Source organism: Penicillium pulvis (assembly GCF_028828015.1).
Source record: "Penicillium pulvis strain IBT 33274 chromosome Unknown contig_7_segment1_segment0, whole genome shotgun sequence".
In the NCBI taxonomy this organism is placed as follows: Eukaryota; Fungi; Ascomycota; class Eurotiomycetes; order Eurotiales; family Aspergillaceae; genus Penicillium; species Penicillium pulvis.
In genome coordinates this window covers 2,418,509-2,441,679 of record NW_026643079.1, presented here as the reverse complement: position 1 = coordinate 2,441,679, position 23,171 = coordinate 2,418,509, and the positions used below count along the sequence as shown (strand labels likewise).

General features: G+C 50.2%; 8 protein-coding genes across 8 annotated transcripts; 6 read left to right on the top strand and 2 right to left on the bottom strand.

Annotated features, from left to right (window-relative positions):
• Positions 1 to 207: 207 nt before the first annotated feature.
• N7503_008885 (GNAT family N-acetyltransferase) lies at positions 208 to 885 on the bottom strand (the record flags this gene model as incomplete). Its single annotated transcript, XM_057068432.1, has 1 exon — positions 208 to 885. The coding sequence occupies one exon, from the start codon at positions 883 to 885 to the stop codon at positions 208 to 210; it is 678 nt and encodes a 225-aa protein (XP_056919287.1).
• Positions 886 to 1,213: 328 nt separating this feature from the next.
• Positions 1,214 to 1,991, top strand: N7503_008884 (RraA family protein; the record flags this gene model as incomplete). Its single annotated transcript, XM_057068431.1, has 4 exons — positions 1,214 to 1,267; positions 1,338 to 1,422; positions 1,502 to 1,668; positions 1,722 to 1,991. The coding sequence occupies 4 exons, from the start codon at positions 1,214 to 1,216 to the stop codon at positions 1,989 to 1,991; spliced, it is 576 nt and encodes a 191-aa protein (XP_056919286.1).
• A 2,194-nt stretch (positions 1,992 to 4,185) lies between these two features.
• Positions 4,186 to 6,225, top strand: N7503_008883 (uncharacterized protein; the record flags this gene model as incomplete). Its single annotated transcript, XM_057068430.1, has 1 exon — positions 4,186 to 6,225. The coding sequence occupies one exon, from the start codon at positions 4,186 to 4,188 to the stop codon at positions 6,223 to 6,225; it is 2,040 nt and encodes a 679-aa protein (XP_056919285.1).
• Positions 6,226 to 7,795: 1,570 nt separating this feature from the next.
• Positions 7,796 to 8,208, top strand: N7503_008882 (uncharacterized protein; the record flags this gene model as incomplete). The annotated part of the gene is made up of 2 exons (XM_057068429.1): positions 7,796 to 7,853; positions 7,970 to 8,208. The coding sequence occupies 2 exons, from the start codon at positions 7,796 to 7,798 to the stop codon at positions 8,206 to 8,208; spliced, it is 297 nt and encodes a 98-aa protein (XP_056919284.1).
• Positions 8,209 to 9,442: 1,234 nt separating this feature from the next.
• Positions 9,443 to 16,553, top strand: N7503_008881 (CCR4-NOT core subunit CDC39; the record flags this gene model as incomplete). Its single annotated transcript, XM_057068428.1, has 4 exons — positions 9,443 to 10,099; positions 10,161 to 10,485; positions 10,551 to 16,432; positions 16,494 to 16,553. The coding sequence occupies 4 exons, from the start codon at positions 9,443 to 9,445 to the stop codon at positions 16,551 to 16,553; spliced, it is 6,924 nt and encodes a 2,307-aa protein (XP_056919283.1).
• A 511-nt stretch (positions 16,554 to 17,064) lies between these two features.
• On the top strand, positions 17,065 to 18,303 carry N7503_008880 (seipin; the record flags this gene model as incomplete). Its single annotated transcript, XM_057068427.1, has 4 exons — positions 17,065 to 17,133; positions 17,184 to 17,368; positions 17,433 to 17,888; positions 17,943 to 18,303. 4 exons carry the CDS (start codon positions 17,065 to 17,067, stop codon positions 18,301 to 18,303), a joined length of 1,071 nt encoding a protein of 356 aa, XP_056919282.1.
• A 315-nt stretch (positions 18,304 to 18,618) lies between these two features.
• Positions 18,619 to 21,197, top strand: N7503_008879 (uncharacterized protein; the record flags this gene model as incomplete). Its single annotated transcript, XM_057068426.1, has 4 exons — positions 18,619 to 18,630; positions 18,690 to 19,591; positions 19,654 to 19,713; positions 19,907 to 21,197. The coding sequence occupies 4 exons, from the start codon at positions 18,619 to 18,621 to the stop codon at positions 21,195 to 21,197; spliced, it is 2,265 nt and encodes a 754-aa protein (XP_056919281.1).
• A 270-nt stretch (positions 21,198 to 21,467) lies between these two features.
• Positions 21,468 to 22,598, bottom strand: N7503_008878 (DUF453 domain protein; the record flags this gene model as incomplete). The annotated part of the gene is made up of 1 exon (XM_057068425.1): positions 21,468 to 22,598. One exon carries the CDS (start codon positions 22,596 to 22,598, stop codon positions 21,468 to 21,470), a length of 1,131 nt encoding a protein of 376 aa, XP_056919280.1.
• Between the last annotated feature and the right edge of the window lie 573 nt (positions 22,599 to 23,171).

Sequence of the window (23,171 nt, the reverse complement as noted above, 5' to 3'; positions counted from 1 at the left end):
GAGCGCTCAATGGATCTGCAAGTATTCCAACTATGGATTTTCTACATCAGTAGCCAAGCTTCCTGAATTTGAATCAATCAGATCTCTAAGATGATCAAAGTACCGAATCTATCTATTTTTTGTTTCGCGAGTCCGTTTATACCATGGATATAAATCCAAAGCTCTTACGGCCGGGCTACCATATCATCACATCTTTGCAATACACAATTACTGCCCCCGCAAAGCAACAAGTGAAGAGATCTGCTTCCCATCCGCATCGAAGTTCGCCGCATCCAACCACTTTTCAAATGACTCCCGCACGGCAGGCCATTCCGAATCCAGCATAGAAAACCAAGCTGTATCCCGATTCCGGCCCTTGATCATCATATGCTGACGAAAGACACCCTCCGCCGTAAACCCGAAGCGAGCAGCAGCCTTTCTGGATGGCTCATTGTGGCTATCACATTTCCACTCGAACCGGCGGTACCCAAGATCCTCGAAGACGGCCTTTGCAATAAGATAGAATGCCTCTGTTGCGGCGGTCGTACGCTGCAGCATTGGCGAGAAAACAACGAAGCCAATTTCGACCACCCGGTTTTTCTGGTCGATGCGCATCAGTGAGAAAAATCCAACTGCTTTGTTGGATGATGCATCGATGAGAGCATATAGATACGGATCGGCGGATTTAGAGAGTCGTTCTATGAATGGGATGAATGACTCTTTGTCTTGGAAGGGCCCGTCGGGGATGTAGGCCCAGACTGCCGTGTGCTGTCCAATGCTTTCGTAGAGGTCATCGGTGTGTCGAGGGTCTAGCTTTTCGAGACGGACTGTGCGGCCTGTAAATGTGGTTGCTGGTGGTGATTTTGCGGGATGCATATCCACGGGTGCTCCAAATTGCCCAGTCATCTTGGATTGTTTGTGATATCAATTAACAATGGTAAGAAGAGTCCTGAAGGTGGTGAGCTTAAGATAAATCCACGGCGGGACGGCAAAAGGTTGCTTAAATGCGGAGGGATAAATGACTCACGAGCAATATGATTACTAACGGTGAATATTGTTTATATAGCGAATATAGAAATATCCCCAGATCTAGTTGTTGGCATCGATTGGGTGACTCACAAGGTGATAAATTGTTCGTGCTATCGAATCTCGGTGGATCGGCGCCTCGGCGCGGGGACCCCCGATAACAACAATCGGAGCCGCAGACGTCAAATATCACGTCGCGCACCACAAGATGACATCAATCTCCAAAGCCCTGCAGGGCCTCAAAAGGTTCACCACTTGCGACGTATGCAATCCCTCGATCAAATCAAGCAGTACAAACTTGTTATATTAACAATTTCCTGCAAATTTACCAGATTGGCGACGCGCTTGTGAAGCTTAAGCATCCAAACGGGGGCTTCCTCGATGGCTTGAAGATGTATTCACCGGGCGGGGGAACGAGTATCTACGGGCCTGCCATCACTGTGAAGATGGTAGAAACGAAAAGTCCCGGCCCCACGCCCCCCCTTACATTTTGCAGATGCGAACAAAGAGGGCCACATTATGTACATTCAACAACCCAAAGGCTTACCTTCCGCATGCTGGGGTGGTCTGATGTCGACTCGAGCCCAGAAGCTTGGTAGTCTGGGTGTCATAGTTGACGGTCGTATGAGGGATGCGCAGGAGCATCGTGATATGGGATTCCCTGTAAGTCTGGCTCGGCCATCTCTGAATGTCCCTGCAGACTAAACGGTTGACAGGTCTTTGCTCGGGGTACTGCCGTTCTTGGATCCAACACTTTTAGCCGTGCATCGGAGATCGATGTACCGCTGCAGTTCAAGGGCGATCTTTGGGTCTATCCGAAGGATATCTTGGTGGGTGATGAGAATGGCGTTGTTGTTGTTCCGCCTTCACTGCTCGAGCAGGCCGTGGAGCTGTGCCAGGAGCGGTTCGAGATCGATGAAAAGACTATGGAAGCACTCCGGGCGGGTGAGTCGATGGGTTCAACCATTCAGCGGATGCGTAAGTAGCTGGGGCGAATTAGCCAGGTAGCAGTCATGCGCCTTATTGAACCTAGAGGCTATCACTTGAGTTGAAGCAAAACAGTATACCGACACATACAAGTGCATATCATGTACCCGAGTATTAATCCGTTACTAGTGCTACTAGTAATATAATCTCGGAATAATTGATCCCCAGATTCTATGTGAATGGAACTGAATCTAGCATTGAAAATAGCCTTAACTCTGGAACACACCTGGGCAAACCTTGGAATGGTGGCAGACTTAAGTGACAATCTAATGTAATTGGATCCCGCTCTGGGAAAAATCTCTTGTGGATTTCTTCTGTTGTCATCATGCGGAAACATTAACACATCTCATCAGCTCGGCTACTTTTCATCTGTTTAGATAGATCGTGCAATCGGATTGGGCGGATGACCATGGATGCTGTGGGACCGTATGAACCAAAAGCAATACATGACCCGCCGCCATTCTAGATTGACCAAATCAATGGAAACAAAGGGGAGAGAATCTGGACCGATTCTTTGACACGCCTAAGGTTACGCGTTTGTTCATACCAGTCGAGCCCCATGTTGAGGCTGAGTTACTCATTCAAGCATGGAGGGCTGAAACGCCGCAAAGCAACTTAAGTTTCATGGCGTTCCGCTAATGCTCGACAGTATTAACCAGAGCGAGCATCTCAGCTCTTTACAACGGGGAAAATCACCCTAATTCCCTTACCCGGCCTTGGCAGTTAGCCCCGTTTCTTTCCAAGGACCTTCCAGGGTTTCCATGGATCCAAAGCTTGATGTAATCTCCCTAGCGAGGCATCCACCGACGTAATTTTGCGGCTGGGATCTCGGGTTCGTTGCCCAGATGGGAAACAAGGACCACTTCAAAATTGGGACAAGTGTGATGCCGTCGGCGTATTGTTAATGTTAATCCCACCATGCGAAGGGTTTTCCAGTTTGAAAGTGCTCTTTTACTTGTACGGGTAACAGTTAGCCCGCAAATTGAGACATCCTTTTCTTAGACAAGGTCCGAGATTTCCGCTGGCCAATCTTTAGCCTTGTTGGGGGCCGGTATGATGCCTGAAAATCCCGAATACAGGTAACTAGGCAGATAGATTGAGTTCGAAGGTGGGTTCTCCCGGCCCAGTAACTTCTGTTTCTCACAGCTAGAAGCAATAATACCGGAACGAAATGTGGACAAAAGGCCCCCGAACGGTCTGGTGTTGGGCTCTGCATGGCTGTGGATGCCAGGTCCACAATCACACGGTGTTGTTGGCTGGTCGGTAATCTGGAGACTTCGTTCCTCTCTGGGCTGATGCAAGTTGAGAATCCAGACCCGGACAAAGCCCGAATCTCGCGTGGTTCTAGGCTTTGGGGCGGAGAAGTGTGCAAAACTTTTCGCTGATCCTCGCAGGAACAAGAGTAATCCTAGATCGAAACTCGAAATGACTGCATGGGGGGAAAACAACACACGTAAGTTATTTATTTTTTTTTGTTTCTTGCTCATACCATTCCAGCAACCCTTTTTCCCACCCGGGGAGAAGAGTGGGTGGCAATGGCCCAGACCCACAGTGAGCAGCCGTAGAGTGACTCTAGTCGCTAGTCTGGTGGCCCTAGTGGACATAGCGTTCGTGGAGGAGTCCCAGTCGATCGAGTCCGGTCAAAGGGTCTCTCAGGGCCATGGGGAAGATGATGGGCAAGGGTCTTGGTAAAAAAAAATAAAGGAAAGATAAGACAAGAAATGATAAATAAGAAAGTATTCACGAAAGAAAAGTAACAGATATGTTTGATCTTTAGAAGATCCTTACATGTTTCCAAGGTTATCCGTACAGTAACTCTCCCATTGCGGCGCCCCCTCCCCGACTTTGTATTACCGCCGTCACACTAAGTCTCAAACTCGGTCACTCCCTTCCCTCCCTCCCTCACCTCACCTTCGACTTCACCCCATCCAAATCCCTTTACCAACTCACATAATATACCACGCTCTTCCACTCCACATCAGGGAAGAGTCATACCGCCTTTCTGCCTCGCCTATGACTGCCACCCATTCTTCTTGGGGGTGAACGGAATCCGGATTGAATCGAAATTACAGAGGTGGCCCGATAGGGCTGCCAGAGCAAGGAGATATGTCTGGTCACATTTCATCCGACCATTCTCGCTCGGCATCGAGGTCATCTCAGAATCCACGGCGGTCTCAAGGACAATATGAAACGATGCCTCGCCAATCCTTCGGTCGCACATCGCGCGTCTCCAATCCCAATGTCTTCTCCGACGAATACTCCCTAGAACCCATCTATGTCGACCAAATTGAGCGCGCACCCAGCCCTACCTCCTCCATCGCCTCCTCAACTACCTTAACCCACCCAGCTCAAAAAGCAGTTGGTGCGACCGCAGCAGAAAACGACGATCCATTCGCCGATGATGCCCGGTCCTCGAATGACGAACCACATCGATCCAGCTTACCCCAGAAGGGAGCATTCGCTAACAACCGCAATTCTGTCACATCTCCCAACAATACTCCCTTTGCTGTGCAAAGGAATCAGAGTGTCTCTTCCCGCTTTTCGATACCGCGCGCTCTCAGCCCCTACACCGGCGCGACCGGCCCTAGCCATCCCTACTCGATGTACCCCCAGGTTGGTGTCAGTCGCTCCCCGAGTGTAGGAAGCACTTCGACCATCCGTCCAATCGATCGTCCATTGGGTGAAACGAGTGGCCCTCAGCATCCCTATGGGATGTATTCCCAGAATGTTGTCGAAGAAGGGATAGACGACGACATCCCGGTCGGCTTTCCCGGTCTAAACTCATCATACCAGCCACCCCCAAGTCGACGAATTGATGATGTTGGCGATATTATTGGACCAGACGGGCACACGGAACCTTTACCTCCTTATTCACGCTACCCTACAGGAGGGGGTCCGAAACCCCCTGGTGTGGAGATGGAGAATTTGGCCAACGGGAACAGCCCTGTCGATATCCACCTACCACCACAGGAAGAGCAGCAACTTAGTACGACTTCGACTTCAAGAGAACAGCCAATTTCGAATACGTCATCAAGAGCTCTGATCCCCCAGACATCCGCGCACAGTGAGCCTAATGCGGGCCCTGTAGTAGCCGGCGCTACGGGTGCTACAGTAGCCACAGGTATCATGGCATTTGAGGAGAAACTCAAGCAGAAAGGTAAAAGGAAAGTGTGCTGCGGTCTTCCCGTCTGGACTATTGTTCTTATTGCGACTGTCATGTTGATCGGAGGGTCAATTGGAGGTGTGATTGGTGGTGTTCTCGGCACGAGAAAGGCCCAGGAGGCCGATCGTAAGGCACAAGCTCAACAACAACAGGGGCCGAAAATTGTGACAGTGACAGCCTCAGCCCAGCTGGACTACTCCTCGTACACAAGTACACCGACGAACTTCAAGCCAGCGCCGACCGGTCATTATCTGATCCCCTCTGTTTTACAAAACTACTCTCGAATGTGTGTCGAAGATCACGATATTAAAGAAGTCTGGAGCTGCCTGGAAGAACCCAAGGATTTTGAGGTTTATGTCGGAAGCTCGGATGGCCAGCAGTCCATTGTTTTCGCCAATGATATTGCAACGGCCACCTCTACCTTCTCTTATGGAGCCCAGCAGCCGATCCTTCCTACACCCACACAAAATTTGAGCTTGGTCATGGATACTAGCGATACAGACCTTGGTCCTGCTCTATTTTTCTGGTCCTACATTGACAAGCTCGTTATCCTTCCCGAGTCTGCCCTTGACTCTAGTTCTGCTTCGAAGCGAGACATTCCAGAGGACCTTTTGGTAAACTACATGGAACGAAAGCAGGTTGTCCAGTCTGGAGAGAAGCCTTGGTTCTGCTGGTGGAACCAGACGGTTATGGAGTTTTTCCTCTATGTCAATCAGTCTGCAACAGACACTTCTTATCATTCTACTGCTGCCTCTGAAGGCAATCTCGCGGCAAGTATGGCCACAGCCCAAGCCCAGTCGAAGCGTGATGACGACATCGCCAACTACCCCCGAATCATCAAGATGGAAGAACGGCGTGACCATGCAGGGGCCTCGTCACCATATTGCCAGCAGATGCAGCTGGAGAGCAATGGCCACATCCAAACCATTCCCAACAAAGTGTACTCGGTCCAGGAGATCGAGCCTACGCCGACCACTACCTACATCAATACCGCCCAAGGCTCCAGTCAGACCTACACTGCTAAAGCACAATGGGCAACGCCGTGTTACTGTTTGTCCTTGTCTGAATAGTCTGCTTTCCTGGCATTTGAGCGGTTTCTTGTTCTTCATTGTGGTATTGGTACTGGGACACTGGCGTTGGCGTTGGATCAGGCCGTGAAGCTAGCATCGGGTTACGTGCACACGATTATATATCTTCTCCCCTTTGTGATTCTACCTCTTTTCTTATCTCCCGATGCTATTGGCCTTCCGGGTACCCATTTCTCTTTTCTTTCCCGACCTACCTCATACTCTTTGCCTTCTCTTTCTCTCTTCAACCATTGTCTGAATCCTACTTCGACACGACACGACTTCCCTCGCGCAACTCCTTCCATGAGTTTATATACGGTCTATTTATTCTTTTGGCGTTATGTTGGGTCAACTGGTATGGTTCGGGTATTCCGACATGTTTGGTCAAATTTATTGTTGTCATGTTACCATTATTGTTTTTCTTAGGCCATTGAGGCTTAATCCTCTTATATCTCAGCATCTCACATGGTGCCTCTAGTACACCATATCTGAATCAAAGCTCAAGATGGGCGGCTTTGAGGTATATTTATTGTCTACTGTAGCATCTTTCATCATCCGACCATTTCTTTTCTGCTTGCCCAGGAGGATTCATCGTGGATAACCTTGGAAGTACCCGTGAACATCGAGACGATATGTTTAACTTCAGGAGCCGGGTTCAAGAACAACCTTGGAATCCCCAAGATGTGGTGTCTCATCTAAACTTGTCTTCCCCAGCCTCCCGCCATATCAAGTAGGTAGTCCACGATTCTCTTTGTCTTACATTTTTGTCCGTTCTTACCACAGTCGAATCTCTCATTATGGGCAAAAGCAACTCCGCTCCCCCTAGAAGACCTACCGTGGGAGACAAGGCCCCGAGTCACCCAGTACCAGAAGGAGGACTGCAATGCCGCAATCTGTGGCTAAAAGATCAATAGTGCTCTAGGTTTGAGAGTCCGCCGATACCGTATTATCCGTGGCATTCGACGCCACGACGGTTTCGCCCATGAGTTGCGTGGCTTCGCACCGGAGTCCACTTGAGCACTCAAAGTTTGTGTAATCATGAGCGGGGTCAATCCAGACATCAAAAATCCCTTAAAATATACTCTATTGCATCTGGAATCTAGACGCTCCGCCCCAGGACACCCTGCGCAAACTGGTGAAGTGTTATCCGAACATAACCAATCATGCAGCTTGTCCCTGTGCCGTGACCGGATATTCTGGTCTACTTAGAGCTTCAAGCCCTGTCCGAGATCCATGTGGCTGTTGAAGCTCGCGATGCCAGGTTAGCGATGAAGAACAGATGCAGCGAGACAATATGCGAGGGAATAGTCTCAAATCAAGTGAAAGTTGAGATCATCAATGATTATGATCGACCTGTCAACATTCGAAAACCTTCGTTCTGCATCTCTTAACGGACATACTGCGGTTGTTTCTGATCTCGTTGTCCGGCTGCTTCATTCAGGAGAGGACTTGATAAATGTGGTCGATCACAGCAAGTGGCATCGAGATGACATTGCTTGTATCAAATCTAGTCCCCGCCCCCCGGACTGGCTGTTACTTAGCAGTATCTGGTAGCCTGATGTAGCCGTTCCAGATGGCTACGTGCCACTCGCTCGGAGAAGGTCAGAAATGTTCGAGCCATGTCTACGAGCGTGTGTTGTGGCTGATTACCAAGATGCATGGGACGAACTCCTGACTGCGTCTTCCAACGAGTCAAACAGCTCAAACATGAATCCTACACACAATGACCCGATTTGAGAATCTCAAGTCATCAAGGCGCGTATCTTTGCCGAGTTCAAAGATTCATCCAATTTGCACTACCTCGAGGACATAGGGTTTCTTGGACCAGCCAAAACGGAGGAGCTTCAATGCGATACTTATTACTCGGAGGACATGCATTTTGCTAAATGCTGTACTCTTCGCGCTCGACTGCCGATGGAATTGTATTCAAAGAATCCTCACATCGGGAGGGCGCGGATTTCTGGGAATTCTGAGGCAACCGAGTGAGGTTGAATTTACATTTTTTGGCATGAATGCTATTGGCTTGGATAGGTATGGGAGCAGGAATTCTACTTTGACGTCAAACAGATGTATGAGTTCCTTGATGTCAAAGACCTTATTACAACGTACATAAAGTCTAGCAATAGCTTCACTCAAGTCCTACTAAACTTTTGACATTGTCAGTATCTTGAGATATCCATGGATGGATATGCGTCTTTATAGTTCAGACACCAAACTGCAAAAATTCTTGAACATTCACCTCCCATCATCCTGACCTTAGCCCTCTGGATTTCTTCGAAATTGCTTTTGATGCATATCTCACTAGCTTAGACACAGCTCTCATCCACCGATTGCCATAGGATAACTGTGCTACGAAGAGATGGTTTGTCAAGGGCTTGCGTTTATACCAGCCATTCCAGCCTCTGGCTTTAATGCAGTGAGGGCCTGATGAGCTCAAGGGTCTGGCCAGGCCTTGGAGGCAAGCTCAATACTAAAAATGGTAATGACCACATGGAAAGATTAAGTTTCAATGGCTTCTGGTTAGGATAGCCTTCAGGCTTGAAAAGCATGAATGTTTCTGACCTCAACGATAGGCTCGGGCAGCTTGTTTTTGTTATTGGCTCATTGAGAGTAGGATAATGAATTGTCCATGGAGCTTCTATGAGCCATTAATTATCCAAAAATGAAGGGAAAAGAGGGGTTAAATGATGCATCGAAGGGGTCTGCAGCGTAAACAAACCCGGGGAAGCCCACTTGTTCCACTTTCGGCAAGGCGGGACCATGACTCAGCACACAAGATAGGTCATGTGACCGACAAGTGTGGTCGAGCAGAGACGATGAGTCCTGTGGATAAAGGAGAGGATGAGGTCTTTTGTCTCTTGGAATTGATCAGGCTTACATTTCAACTTGATTGATTGAAGTTCACAATCCTTCAAGGTTTGATTTGATATCTTAACCAGTAACGTGCCCAACTGTGTGAGTTTAAGCCCAAGCTCCTCCCTCGTGACACCTGAGGCACCAACACTTCCGACACCTCGCACCTTGACGCACCATTCCTCCAACCTCTCCTCCATCGCCATCCATTCCCCCATTCCACTCCTCAACCCTCTTCTCCCACCCCCGATTCTTACGACATTGCATCAGATTATCCTTCGGTCGATCTTATCGATCGTGTCAACTGCGCCCGCCCGCTTAAAAATCTGTCGTCGGACCCTCCAGATCAAATGATCGCGTCTCCTAGATGACCTTCCCTCCCCCTCACCCTTCCGCCCAATCGTCGATTGCTTCTGGCACCGATAAACCTTCTTCGACCAGGACTGAGATTGGTGCCTGGGGTAGGTCCGCGTCGCAGTCCGGCATTCGTCGTGGGTTGACTCCTCTCGCGACCAACCTCTCCTCCGCTACCCCCTCTGCTTCCTCCCGGGGCTTGGACTCAGGCCCTGGGGTCTCTACACCATCATCCTTTTCTGCCGTTCTGAGCTCCACCAGGGGTCTTTCCGGCGGTAGCCCCAAGCCCGCTCCCTCACCATTTACCTCGCTACAGACTGGCTCGCAGCAGCAAGCCCAGTCGCTTTCTTCACCCAAGTTCCGAGCACACACCCCATCCGCTGGGTCCTATTTCGCCTCAGCAACAGGTTCCATCACGGGTGGTGGAGGCTCAGGGGGAGGTGGTGGGCCGGGTTCTTCCAGAGGTGTCGCCTTTTCACCACTGTCGTCCGGCACAACCGTGAATTCACCCACGGGCTTCGCTTCAGACAAGCCCGGATCGGCAGCTGCCCATTCCAGTCAATCGTCGCTCACAAAGATCTCGATTGCGCAAGTCTTCCTCCTATTAGACTCAATCACGGAGAAGGAGGGAAAAGAAAAGTGGGAGACAAAGGCTGCTCAGATACACAAGGTAAATTTCCACGCTCAGCTAATCGTTCCCTTCAAGGAAGCTAATTCGTTTTTCTCTATAGCTTGTGACATCAAACGGCATGGAGGTCTTCTCGAAATACTTCCGCCGCCTTCTCACAGGCAATGCGCCCCAGATTTTTCCTGGGGTCAATAAGTCCGTCGAAAATGCGGGCAACTACCAACTTCTCGTGCAGGAAATGCAGAAAGTGTCATCGGATATAGAGCAATCTCAGAAAATTGCAGAGACAGTAGATACATCCGAGGGTGACATCTTCCGTGATTTCGATCTTTCCACCTTCCTGGATCACTTCCGTCTGGATCCCATTGTGAAGGTTGCCCTTGCTTTGGCTTTCAAGATGACAAACAAGTCTGATCTTCGAGCTAAGGGTAAGCTCTTTCTCCCATCTTTGTATCACTCGAATGAGCCTACTAACCCCTCTGCGCTTGTTCAGCGGATGCGATTCTCTCCAACTCCCTTAATCCCTTCTTGCACAGCCTATCAACCTCTTCCGACGCAAACAAGGATTTCCATAACTCTTTCCTTGGGATGACGATCGAACGATTCATCCTTTACCCTCCCCGCAATTTCACCGACGACGTTAAGGCGAAGCTGGTCTACGCAGCAAACATGCGATACCAGACCTTGGGTTTGGACATGCCATTCGAAGTTTCCTCCGCTTTGCAAATGTTCAACTTTGTGAACCCTCGATATACCCTTGTGCGACAGCTCCACTCTAAAGGACCTCGTGCAACGAGCAACGTTGAGGCAATCACCGAGATGATCAATGCGGCGGGTCCAGACAGCTGGACTGAAGAGACTCTTGCTAGTGCTCTTCTTTTCATGACCCTGTCTCAGTACTGGCAACAGTTCTCGTTGGAGACTCTTATCAGTGCATATGCCGAAAAGCAGCTTAATTGGTCCCTTGTGTTGCGGCAATTCGACCGAGAGGGACTGAGAGTGGACCCAGGACAATTTGAAAAGCTGTATACAGCGCTTTCTGCCGCCGCTGTCGATGATCCCTCACTGGACCTCCAGAAGCTTTGGGGTGGTGAATGGGACCATCGTGATACCCAAATCTCATTCTTGACGGCCTTTGTTGCTTCTAGAATCGACCCATCCCAGATTCGCGACTTCCGTGCGACGTTCTCTACGGACTTCTTCGATGACGCTCCTGAGATGGTCAAGCTGCAGGGAGAGCGTGCAGCTAAATCACCTCTTCGGTCCATGGATGCTATCAAAGCAGTCTTTGATATCGCGCTGTTTTCTCAGGCCCACTGGGCTGCGAAAGAAAGTCAGCAGCTTATCAAGGCGGTGGTGCAGTATGACCTTCCAATCTTTCTCATTTCCGCTTTGGCTATTCCCCAGCCCTGGTCGAATGTTCAACAGAGCTTCGTTCTTCGAACCTTCGTTGTCTTCATCTCAAAACAAGAAGATGGCTACCAACTTGCTCTTCATGGAGCTTGGCGCCAGGATCGCCAGTGGGTTTCAGAGCAACTGTTCGCAGCTTTCAGCCAAGACCCCACCTCTACTGCGATGATTTATGAGCACGCTGTTAACTTTGGTTGGCTCGAGTATTTGCTTGGTTTCACCAATGGGCTTGCTCTGGACCTTGCTTGTTACTCTGATCGCAGAGGCTCGTTTGACCTCGGACAGTGGATCCGCATTACTGCCCAGAAAGGTCAGGTTGACATGGGTAGCCTTCTGTCCAAGTTCTTGCGAATCAAGGCCGAGGATGAGCTACATGTGCAGCGAAAGGAACAATCTACGCCACAGATGGTCAGCCTTTCTGTGAGAACTGTTTATACGCTTCTTTCAGTCCTGGAAGAATTTGTGGGGGATCGTGAGAATCTCACCCCTGTTCAGCGCATTTGCATTCAAACCTACCCTCGATTGATCAACTATGGCGAAGGATTTGATGACATAATCGATGCCAATGGCGAAAATGGCAACACATTGCCCGAGATGATCGATAAGCAGATGCAGGCATTGTTCGGCAAGATGTACCACGACGAGCTCTCACTCAGGGAGATGTTGGAGCTGATGCGGCAGTACAAGTCATCACGCAAGCCCGAGGAGCAAGAACTGTTTGCTTGTATGGTGCATGGTCTCATCGATGAATACCACTGCTACCATGAATATCCACTTGATGCCCTCACAAAAACTGCGGTCATGTTTGGTGGTATTATCAACTTCCGTTTGGTTGATGGAATCACGCTGAAGGTTGGACTCGGTATGATTCTAGAGGCCGTCAGGGAACATGAGATCCACAACCCGATGTTCAAATTTGGTGTAGAGGCAATTGAACAGCTCATGGACCGCCTCTCTGAGTGGGCCGGCTTCTGTCACCTCTTGCTTCAAATCCCGACCTTGCAGGGCACCCCGATCTTCCAGAAAGCTGAGGAGGTTCTTCGAGCCCAAGGCAAGGAGATTGCCGATGGAGAGGCCGAAAAATGGAACATTCGTCCCTCTCCTTTGCCCAATGGTGATAATGATGATCGCTCTGTAGATGGCAGTTCCTTCAAGTTCCGCTCTGTCTCAGTGGACCCGCCTCTGCGGTCAGATCTTTATCAGGACCCAAATGAGGATACCCAGGACAAAATCTTGTTCGTATTGAACAACGTTTCTGAACAGAACATCGAAGAAAAGCTACGGGATCTGCGTGAAGTTTTGAGTGACCAACATCACCAATGGTTTGCTGCATATCTGGTGGAAGAGCGCGCCAAGTTACAACCCAACTTCCAGAAGCTTTATCTTGATCTCCTTGATCGGATTGGAGATAGGATTCTCTGGGCTGAAGTCTTGCGAGAGACATATGTCAGTGTCTCCAAGCTGTTGAACTCCGACGCCACTGTTAGCTCCTCCACCGAACGAGGTCATCTCAAGAATCTCGCTGCCTGGCTTGGCTCTTTGACAATCGCCAAAGACAAGCCAATCAAGCACAAGAACATTTACTTCAAGGGCTTGCTTTTGGAAGGCTACGATGCTCAGCGCCTCGGGGTCGCAATTCCATTCACTTGCAAGGTTCTAGTCCAAGCTGCCAAGTCAACCGTATTCAAGCCTCCTAACCCGTGGCTGATGGACATCCTGGGACTCTTACTGGAGCTTTATCACTTTGCTGAATTGAAACTCAACAATAAGTTTGAGATCGAGGTGTTATGCAAAGAAATTGCTCTTGACCATAAGACTGTCGAGCCCGCTGTCATCATTCGTGACCGCAGTTCTCAAGGCGAAGAAGTCCTACCACCGACCGCAAACATTCCAGAAGGGCTTGAAGCTTTCGAAGAAATGGGTCTTACTTCCATCAACCAGGGAATCCGCAATGAACGGTTATCGCCTGCTGCCATCATGTCAACTCTGCCAAGTCTCGAAAAGATCCTTGTTCTACCTCCATCAGCGAACAGCATGGTGGACGCCACTGTTCTGAGAACAATCGTCACGTCGGCAGTGGAGCGTGCCATCGCGGAAATCATTACCCCTGTTGTGGAGCGCTCGGTCACCATTGCTTCAATTTCTACTGTCCAGCTTGTCTCAAAGGACTTTGCCATGGAGCCCGACGAGGAGAAGGTGCGACATGCCGCCGGTATCATGGCCCGACAACTTGCTGGAAGTCTTGCCCTCGTCACCTGCAAAGAGCCATTGAAGGTCAGCATGACCAACTATATCCGAATGATTCAACAGGAGGTATTGGATCAGCCTATGCCCGAAGGGTTGATTCTGATGTGCGTCAACGATAACCTGGATGCCGCTTGCGGTATTGTCGAGAAGGCCGCTGAAGAGAAGTCTCTTCCTGAAATTGAGAAGATGGTCGAACCTCAATTGGAGGCGCGTCGCCGTCACCTCGCGACTCGCCCCAATGAAGCCTTCATGGATCCTTCAATGAACCGTTGGGGTTTCTACATTCCAGAGCCTTATCGCCAAACTCCTGGTGGTCTGAACAAGGAACAACTGGCCATCTATGAAGAGTTTGCCCGCCAATCGCGAGGCACCACTGCCGCTGTTCACCCTCAGAATGTTTCGGCTGACTCTGGCCGTCAACTTCCTGATGTGCTCCAAGAATCGTACCCTGCCATTCCAAACCTTTCTACACCCGCCGAGCAGCCTGCTGTTCCTCACCGAACACCTCAGGCGCAGGCTGTTTCACAGATCAGCGGTGTACACACCAACGGTTTCATCGACACTCAAAACCCACGAGAGAAAGTTGAGTCTCTCATCTCCGAACTGCAACAGGCCACTCGCGAGGCTACAGAGGAACGTGTCAAAGATCTTGGCAGGGATAGTGCTGTTCTCCAAGAATACAATACGGCTTTGCGCACCATTTTGGCCTCACCAAATGGCGAGGAGCTGGCACGACTGACCTCTCTGAAGGTTTGCACTACTCTCTACTCGCAGCCATCGGGTGCCTTGGAACTTGAAGTTCTTGTGCACCTACTTGCTAAGCTGTGCGATATGTCTACGCTGATCGCACGCTACACCTGGGCGCTCTTAGCGGAGATTGATGACGAGCACATGTTCAATGTCCCCGTCACTGTTGCTCTCATTGATGCTGGTCTCTTGGACATTCGTCGCGTTGACATGGTACTGAGTCGTCTTATTGCACAGAAGGACGTCCGTGCATTGGAACTACTTGATAGTTTAATGAGCCGTGTTCTTCTCAACGATGAGCCAGCAGCTCTAAGATCGGACTTCTCCGGCAGTCTCGAAGCAATGAGCCAATGGCTTGCTGAGGATGCAAACGTGGCCCCTGCCTTGGATATTGTCCGCAAGCTGCGCGACGGTGGTATTCCCGAAGTCGTCAACCCACTTCTGACCGATTCTGCAAGGTCTAAGCGAGATCAAATGGAGTACATTTTCAGCGAATGGATTGGCATTTACAAAGCCTCCGGTGCCACTGACCGCACATACCATTCCTTCCTTCAGGATATGCACAATCGGCAGGTTATGAACAACCCTGAAGATTCTGCTGTGTTTTTCCGTCTCAGCATCGATATCTCTGTGGGCATGTTCGAGCACGAGTACCAGAACCCCAACGGTAGCCTCGATGAAGCTTTCCTTTACATCGATGCCCTCGCCAAGCTTGTCGTGCTTCTTGTCAAGTTCCAGGGCGAGCACGCCGGTGCTGTTAAGGCCAACAAGCCCGCCTATTTCAGCTCTATCCTTTCTTCTCTGGTCCTCGTTCTTAACCACCACCAGGTCATGCGAGGCGAGGCGTTCAATCAGCGCGTCTTCTTCCGTCTGTTCTCCACCATCCTCTGTGAATACTCAATGGCCGGCTTCCAACATCACGAGGAGCACAAGGGCATGATCTTTGCTCTGGCCAACCGCCTACTGTCTCTTCAGCCCAAATACATGCCTGGATTTGTCCATGGTTGGTTGGCTCTGGTTTCGCACCGGGTTTTCATGTCGGACATGCTGAACATGCCGGACCGTGAAGGCTGGGCACCCTACTGCGAGATTATGCAAGCCCTGCTTGCCTACATCGGCGAGCAACTCAAGGCTGCTAACATCTCGTATGTTGCCAAGGACTTGTACAAGGGTGTGCTTCGCATCTTGCTGATCCTGCACCACGATTTCCCGGAGTTTGTCGCTGAGAACCACTTCCAATTCTGTAATGTGATTCCTGCACACTGTGCTCAGCTGCGCAATCTTGTTCTCAGTGCCTACCCATCGTCTTTCCAAAAGCTCCCGGATCCTTTCCGTGAGGGCCTCAAGGTCGAACGCATTCAGGAGATGCGGGAAATCCCTAAGATTGCGGGTGACGTTGCAGCTCCTTTGGAGCAGGCGAACATCAAGGACGTTGTCGATACAATTCTCCAAAGCGGCAATGCCTCTGAGGCCGTTGTTCAGCAGCTTTGCGACGCTGTTACTAATCCTGAATCTACGGATACTGCTTTGTTATACGTACCTATCAACGTGGACGTTGTTCTTCTGAATGCGCTGGTCTTGTACATTGGCCAGCAAGCTGCTGAGGAGCAAGCCTCTAAGAGCAACATCCGCAGCGCTTTTGAGAACTCGACTCATGCGGCTCTTCTCGAGAAGCTTGCCCAGGCCATGCAGCCTGAGGCTCGGTACTACCTCCTCAGTGCGATGGCAAACCAGCTGCGATACCCCAACAGCCACACGTATTTCTTCAGCTTCACCATCCTGCGCCTGTTTGGTGTCGACTACCCCGAGCAGGATGAGTCCGACATCCGCCAGCAGATAATCCGTGTGCTTTTGGAGCGCCTTATCGTCCATCGTCCTCACCCGTGGGGCTTGATCATCACTTTGCAAGAGTTGCTCCAAAACCAGAGCTATTCCTTCTTCCGCCTTCCCTTTATCCAGGCGGCCCCAGAGGTACGGTCTTTCCCTATGTTACGTGCCCTTTTTGACAGCCAAGTTAACGACTCTGCGACAGATTGGTCGGCTTTTTGATGCCCTCCTCCAGCACATTCAGCAGCAAAGCCCTCGCCCCTAGGCATAAGCTGATCTTCCACTCTTCCCTCCGAACACCTTGTGAGACGGCATATCATCCCGTACTCCATTCCTCATTCCTCACTGTACTTTTTTCCTTTTTCTATTCACGGTGTTGATTGCTTTCACGTTGTCTTTTTTTATGCCTCATGTTACGGCCGGGATTTGCCATGGGGATGGTATGCATTTTTCCTATTCGTGTCACGATTTCCGCATGACCTAAGATATTACGATTCTATTCTCGCGGCTGTTCGCGAACTGTAATGATAAAATCGTAAAAGCTGGGAGTTGATGGCATCTGCATTGACGGCTTGGGATTCCTAATTGAAGCTATACTATCATGGCCTAGTATTTGTGTATTATGTTCAATCTGTAGCGCTGTATGTGCCTTGTTGTCTACGGTGTTAAGGTGCAGAATGTGACCTCATAGAGCTACGATAAGGCTGATTAGGCCCGCGCTGCATCAGCCGAGGAACTTGCTTTCGACCTTCCCCCATTCATCACAACCTCCCACGATGGCGGATTCGGAGTACACGGACGATGAGACAGAGTATGAAGGCCCCTCCTCTCAAGCAGTCATCTGGGTATGTTTCCTTCATGTCCGTTGTTCATCAATGTGGCTAACAGAAGACAGGACGCGTTCTGGACACCGTTACGCATGCTAACCTCCAAAACCGCTTTCCGCATATACCTGAACACTCTCCTATTCATAGGTGCTACACTGCTTCTAGTGGGAATCTCCGGTATCGCTTACGGGATCTTCTACCTGAGATTCATTCCCACGGTCGGCGTCGACCGAGAAGTGCATCTGCAATTTGGGTAGGACGCACTTGTTCCCATCAGCTTGTCATTGTCAGCCGTTTACTTACCCTTATACCAAAAGCGATGCGAACCCCTGGGGCACAGCCTCTCTCGATCCCGAGTTTGTTTCCTCACTACCTTACGATGTTGCCGTGGCCCTTGATATGCCCCGCACACCGTCCAATCTGGAAGTGGGCAACTTCATGATTGATCTCACCCTCTATTCTCCCCAAACTAGCTCTGTGCTCCCCACTTCCGCCAACTCCTTGAACCCGATTTCGCAGTCGCGCCGACCGGCCATACTCACTTATAGCTCGCCGATGGTGGATGTTGCCCGGAGAATGGCGCGCCTGCCCCTGTATGTTGTTGGCTGGCGTCGCGAAGCAGAGACGCTAGATGTACCAATGATGGAGAAGGTCCAGTTCGCCCGGGGCGCGCGAAACCTGCCTCAGAGCCTGCGCCTTGAAATTCAAAGCGACGGAAAGCTACAAATCTACTCTGCGCGCGTGGAATTCCGGGCGCGCTTTACTGGGCTTCGGTATGATTCCCATATCACTATTGCTTTCAGGGGACTTAGCTAACATGATGATAGGTGGTTTATGTACCGCTGGAAGCTCACGTCTTTTGTGATTTTTAGTTCCATGTTCTGGACCGTCTCAATGGCTTCTGCTAGCCTTACCTGGTTCTTGTTGAATTTGATTTTGCGATCCGAGCCTGTATCGACAGACGAGATCAAAGATGAGGAGCACGACACTGTCAAAGAGGAGTCTGAAACCGAAGATATCAGCTCATCCAGTGGGGCTGTCAAGATCAAGGAGGAGCCCGAGGAACAAGGAAGTAGCTCCTTGCTACAGAGCTATCTGGCCGGTGACGAGGGGGGGCATCGGCTCTGGACTGGAGGATCCAGAGGAGCGAGGTATCCAGAAACGACGGAGCCATTTGTCGGGTTATGACAGCTAGACTCTGATGTGCTTTTATCTTTCTCCTGTTTTAGTGCAGTTCGATATACCCTAGCTTAGAAGCTGCTTGCGTCATGTAATTGCAAATGTCATTGAAGTCTATTTCCGAGTGCTCACGCCGAAATGTAGGCCAAAAAATCAAAGCAAAAGACTCGAGAGTTAGTGTGTGCCACGTACTTGGTACCTGAATTGGGCGCGAGCCTGATGACATCGCGATATGCAGACTCGGGTTCCGATAAAAAGCGCCCCGCGCGGGCAAATATCCGATCTCTTCCCCTCCATCTACTCACCAATTGATCAGTTCTCACCATGCATATTCTGGTTCGCATGTACTTTTACAATAAACATCATGACAAAACTAACATATTCTATTGGAATAGGTTACTAACGACGACGGCCCGCCGTCAAACCAGTCGTCGCCGTACGTGCACTCCCTCGTCCACTGGCTCCAGTCTGCCGGCCACACAGTCTCGGTCATTCTCCCTCACCAGCAGCGATCATGGATCGGTAAAGCACACTTGGTCGGCGCATCTGTGAAACCAACCTACTTCCGGCCGGGTACCCTGCACCAGGAAGACGGAACAGTGCATCACCTACCGCGGGGTAACAATGGCGAGCCCGATGACGGAGGTGACGAATGGATCCTGATTGACTCAACACCAGCAAGCTGTGTCCAGATCGGTCTCTTCCACTACTTCCAGGAGCGTGGCCCGGTCGATGTTGTTGTTTCAGGTCCGAACTACGGCCGTAATAGCACAGCGCTGTTCGCCTTGTCGAGTGGAACTATTGGTGGCGCCATGGAGGGTGCTGTCTGTGGAAAGCCTTCAATTGCTCTGTCTTATGCCTTCAGCTCTCGTACCCACGACCCTGTGGTCATCGCAGAAGCTTCAAAGCACTCGGTCAAGGTGATCGAGCATCTTTGCGCCAACTGGGCTGACGGCGTGGACCTCTACAGTGTCAATGTTCCGTTGGAGCTTGGCGTTAGCCAGAACAAGGTTCTATACACCGATATGCTAATCAATAAGTGGAAATCTGGAAGCTGCTTCCAGGTTGCCGACCCCGCCGAGGGTGGTGAGCCAGAATTGCAGGAGCAAGAATTGCGTATTAAGAGCGAGTTGGAAGGACAGAAGCCAGATGCTAATGCCGCAAGTGAGAAGTCTCGTCCGTCGGGATTCCAGCATAAGCACTTCAAGTGGGCACCGGACCTGCAGGATGTCTATAAGAGTGTTGAGGAGAGCGCTCCGGGTAATGACGGCTGGGCCGTCAAAGAGCAAATGACCAGGTAAATTGACTAATCCTAGGCATGCATTCTAACGCTCGCTGACAATGTTTTTTTTATTATAGTGTTACGCCTTTGAAGGCTAGTTTCATGCATGCGCCCGGCATTACGGGCGAGATTAAGCTGTGAGTGGAGATTATGGCATGATGGCTGCAAAGATCTTTTGTTTCAGATGTACAGGGTACTTGTGCTTTAGATATCTGGCATAGCTGATAGACCTCATGCTTCCCCTGTTCCCATTGTTATTTGGATTTTTCCTTGCAATTCATCTTCGGCATATTTATATGAAACGGTTCTGATAGAGGAGGATTCCTGTAGATCAGATAACCAGCCTCAGGCGAGCAAGCCCACGGTGTACTCTATCGTCGACTGTGACGTTCCATACGTGGGAGAACTCGTGGAAAAAGCATTGGCCAGTCGTTTGGGAGATGCTGCTCGTTTCCAGCGCATCCAATCTATCGACGAGCTGCCCGAGTCTTCCGCACCCGTCTTCCAATACCGTGAATACGAACGTCTTGACTTTGAACACATGGTTTCAAGGTCGTCAACCTCCCTCGGAAATGCCTACGTCATCCGGAAAGCCCTCATTCGCAAACACTACCTTTCCAACACCGTGGCCAATTGGATCTCAAAGCACCCAGACAGCATCTTACGGAAGCATGTTAAGCCTGCATTTGACTTCGAATTGGATTACGCCGAGTTCCTTGACGAAGCCCTACTGGAAGCATACGAACTTCGCGAGAGCTTAGACAAGAATGAAGAGCGACCTGAGTCCGAAAAAGAATGGTGGATTCTCAAGCCCGGCATGAGCGACCGCGGTCAGGGAATCCGTCTTTTCAACAGCGAAGCCCAGCTTCAGGAGATTTTCGAGGAATGGGAAGAAGATTCGGACGAAGAAGAAAGTGGCTCCGAGAAAGAAGATGCTAATGATGCACCACACGATGCAGGTGTTGTCACCTCCCAGCTCCGCCACTTTATCGCCCAACCTTACATCGATCCCCCACTTCTTCTTCCTTCGGCCTCCAACCGAAAGTTCCACATACGCACCTACGTCCTAGCAACAGGCTCGCTCAAGGTTTACGTCTTCAAGGAGATGCTCGCCCTGTTCGCCGCAAAGGAATACTTCCCACCCCACGAAGAAGAAGACGAAGTCAAAGATCTCGCCCGCCACCTCACAAACACCTGCTTCCAAGAAGGCGGCAGCTCAAACGAGGGTAGTGTTCGCCGCTTCTGGGATCTCGACCACCATGTCCCCGGTCTCAGCGCGGACTGGAAAGAGCAAATCTTCTCCCAAATTTGTGCCGTCACGGGCGAGGTATTTGAAGCCGCAGCCCGGGGTATGATGGTGCATTTCCAGACGCTGCCGAATGCTTTTGAGCTGTTTGGTGTTGATTTCTTGGTTGATAGCACTGGCTGTACCTATCTGTTGGAGGTGAACGCGTTCCCGGACTTTGCGCAGACGGGTGAAGATCTTAAGGAGGTTGTTGTTGGGCGGTTGTTTGAGGAGACGATTGATGTTGCGGTGAAGCCATTCTTTGGCCTGGGGGATAATGATGGGAAGGGAGATATGAAATTGGTGGCGGATCTGGATCTTGGTAGACGCGCATAAATTTTTTAGAAGGTGAAATTTTTGGGAGCTGGGTGCCCAGGTGTTCCAAGGTTGTTTATATCAAAAGTTTTAATACAAAAGTACCTGAATTGAGCAGCCTACTATATTCAGTCGTTGTCCTCCTAATGTCAGGTCACGCTATGCCTATTCTAATAAGGCTAGCTAGTAAGCGCCATGGTATATACCCGAGGGCCTTATTGATATTGGCACCTTTGCCGTTGGTTAATTGCTAATTGTACATCCAAAAATCATAAATTATTTCCAGTCCTCTTACTTCCAAAAGATCCGCCCTTCGAATAGTCGTCGGGCTGTGCGGAAAACGGTCGCCGAGGCAAGTGCACCAGCTGTATCAAACTTGGCACCAACCAACAAATTCCCACTAGCATGACCAATGGTGATACCCGCGTCATCAACGGGATCTTTACCCGCAAGGGCAAGGGCAACGGTGCTCCCAGGTACCCTTGCAGCGGCAGCCAAAGCCAACGCAACAGTGATAGGAACTGCTTTGTGTGGCTGCCCAACAGACAAAGCTCGAGCAAGAAGATCAACCTGACCAGATGTCTGCTTCATCTTGACATCTCTCGCATCGGAGGCAGAAGGCGCCGAGACTAAGCTGATCTTGGGAATACTTCCCGGGACAGCAGCAGGAGTCTCTGCAATACCCATTTTCACACCGGCCTGGCGCCGAATAGAATCTAAGCGTGAGAGCAGATCGGGGTGGGCATTGATTTCATCTGGTGTCATATTACCGTCTACACCAAGATCTGAGGCCTGAACAAAGACGCAAGGGTTTGCGGCATCGATGCAAGTCACAGAAATGCCATCGAATGTATCAATAGCTTGGCCCGTTGGCAATAGCTTACCCGTGACCGATCCGGCTGGGTTGATAAAGTCCAACTGGATACGTGCCGCGGTTCCCGCAACCCCATCAATGGAGAAGTCACCGGTGGATGCAGCTTCGCCATCGATTACAGGGAATGAAGAGTGAATGATCTTGCCGGTATTGGTGTTGTGGATGCGAACAAGCGCCAAGTCGAGGTTCTCCTGCGACAAGGGGAACAACCCTGTATCAACTGCATAGGGCCCGACGGCACTTATCATGTTTCCACAGTTGCTGGAGTAGTCGACGTCTGTGTTTTTGACGCCTAGCGATACGAAGGTATAGTCAACGTCCGCGTCAGGGTGCGTTGGTTTGCCGACGATGCACACTTTCGATAGGCTTGAGATGCCACCACCGAGCCCGTCGAGCTGACGGCCGTATGGATCTGGACTGCCAATTACGCCGCGCAAAATTGGGTCCCACATCTTCCTGTCGTTGGGAAGATCATCTTGTTTGAAGAAGACCGCCCGCGATGTGCCGCCCCTGTAGTAGGCTGCCGGCAGGGCGTGTTGCTTGTGCATGGCGCGTCGATTATTTGGAAGCAGCAGAGACCTGATACTCGGTCGTGCAGGTGCTAATTTAAGCATTTCGCCTACATGTAGTCATCAGTCGATGGGGCATCTCGATGATTTGAACGTTGTCCAAGGTTCTAGGTCGCCCGCGATCGGACAATCGGGAGCGGTCCGTTGCCGTGCACCATATCCGCTACCAAACATTCAGTCTTCATGTACAGTATCTGGCCACCTAAACTTACGAAGTCTTCATTACACGCTAAAGTTTTGTCACTATAGTGACCGTAAAACAAACTGTCATTAAAGATATAAACGCTAAAAATCTAGAATGTAGTTGGCCATAGGGGGAATTTGTTATTTTCAACCGACCTGACTAGCTATGCAAGAGAGCTCTGTCTTTGATTTCGTAAGTTATTCGTAAGTTAGGTGGCCAGATACTGTAACTTGAAGTTTCGAGGTCAAAATGATAAAGGATCTAGAGTCTGAGTGGATTACAAACGTGAGGGGTAATGTTCGATGCCTTATCATCATGTGCACTGTGTGAATTGGCGAATATGGTCCATCTTTGTCCCCTCTTTTGGC